General features: G+C 45.9%; 1 protein-coding gene across 1 annotated transcript in view; it reads left to right on the forward strand.

The window, feature by feature from the left end:
* Positions 1–1,709, forward strand: part of LOC108794768 (toll-like receptor 4) — a 9,507-nt gene that overhangs the window by 830 nt on the left and 6,968 nt on the right. The window contains exon 2 of the mRNA XM_018565865.1: positions 1,118–1,193. Coding sequence (XP_018421367.1) covers positions 1,118–1,193 — 76 coding nt within the window. The remainder of the gene's footprint in view (positions 1–1,117; positions 1,194–1,709) is intronic.

Below are 1,709 nucleotides of genomic sequence, written 5' to 3' on the forward strand. Positions count from 1 at the left end.
TATTTATTTACTTTTTTTAATTTTTGGTGTCTCTTTGACATGGCAAGTCATGACTGCATGAAAATGATCCTGACGGAAAAGTTTTATAACTTGTGATAGGATTAAAGGAAGAGCGAAACTACCCTGGTCAGGAAGGATTCAAGAGAACTCAGCTAGGTTAGGGTGATGACATTGCAAACCCGTCAGTCCCAGTCAATAGGATTGACAAAAACCCTTGAAGAAAGCAGAGGTCCACTGTACGTTGTAGCACCAATAGGTGGATGGAAGGATGGATAGATGGACAGATGAATACGGGGATGTCCTAAGACATTTCACCGCCTGGCCACTTGTCTAGGAAGGCTTTCCATAAGATTTTGGAGAATTTGGGAATTTGTGCTCATTCAGCCAAAAGAGCATTTGAGAGGTCAGGTACTGATGTTGGATGAGCAGTCCTGGCTCGCATTCTCAAAGGTGTTTAGTAGGGTTGAGGTCAGGGCTCTGTCTAGGACACTGGAGTTCCTCCACACTATTCTGGTCATGCCATGTCTCCATGGAGCTGGCTTTGTGCACAGGGGACAGTCATGTTCTGTAAGGTTGAGGTCAAGGCTCTGTCTAGGACACTTGAGTTCCTCCACTCCATACTGGTTAAGCCATGTCTCTATGGAGCTGGCTTTGTACACGGGACAGTCATGTTCAGTAGAGTTGAGGTCAGGGCTCTGTGTAGGACACTCAAGTTCCTCCACTCCATACTGGTCAAGCCATACCTTTATGGAGCTGGCTTTGTACACAGGGGGACAGTCATGTTCAGTAGGGTTGAGGTCAAGGCTCTGTCTAGGACACTCAAGTTCCTCCACTCCATACTGGTCAAGCCATACCTTTATGGAGCTGGCTTTGTACACAGGGGGACAGTCATGTTCAGTAGGGTTGAGGTCAAGGCTCTGTCTAGGACACTCAAGTTCCTCCACACCAAACTCGTCAAGACGTGTCTTCAGGAGCTGGCTTTGTACACAGGGGACAGTCATGGTGGAACAGAAAAGAGCCTTCACCAAAATGGTATCACAAGGTTGGAAGAGCCCAATTGTCTACAACGGCCTTGGTATGCTAATAATGTTTGCCCCGATTAAGTTTTTCATTTTAGGTGCCTGGATTTGGAATTCAATGCCCAGCAAACTCCTCTATGTGTGATAATCGAGGGTTCCGCCAAATATTTCACCGTATTGTAGACTCAATTCAAAAAAACTAACACACCCCAACAAGTATATATATATATTTGTGGTCAGAGTCTGGGGTGTGCCTTGGTCGCCATGGACAGTATGCCTAAAAGGGGGCATACTCAAGGAATATAACGAAAATATGGGTGAGTGAGGGAACTGAGTCGGTATTTACAGGCCAGACTCCTCCCACAAATTCAGGCTGGCCACAAGCCAGCCTTCTTACATATATATATATAGCCCTGACCTGTGGGAGGAGTCTGGCCTGTAAATACCGACTCAGTTCCCTCACTCACGCAGTCCTTCGGTATATTCCTTGAGTATGCCCCCTTTTAGGCATGGCTGCCTTGGACTGGTGTCAAAGCTTTGAAGCTTTGAGAATTGGGCCTAATGCATCTTAATATATCTTGCCTGTCAATTAAAATGTTGGAGAGCCAGTGACCCGAATTGTTTTCAGAATCACTCCCCGGGGTATATTTAAGGACCCCCTTCCAAATATATTGAATTATATTGGGGCCT

The sequence above is a fragment of the Nanorana parkeri genome, unplaced genomic scaffold (assembly GCF_000935625.1).
Source record: "Nanorana parkeri isolate BGI_ZX_2015 unplaced genomic scaffold, ASM93562v1 scaffold897, whole genome shotgun sequence".
Classification (NCBI taxonomy): Eukaryota; Metazoa; Chordata; class Amphibia; order Anura; family Dicroglossidae; genus Nanorana; species Nanorana parkeri.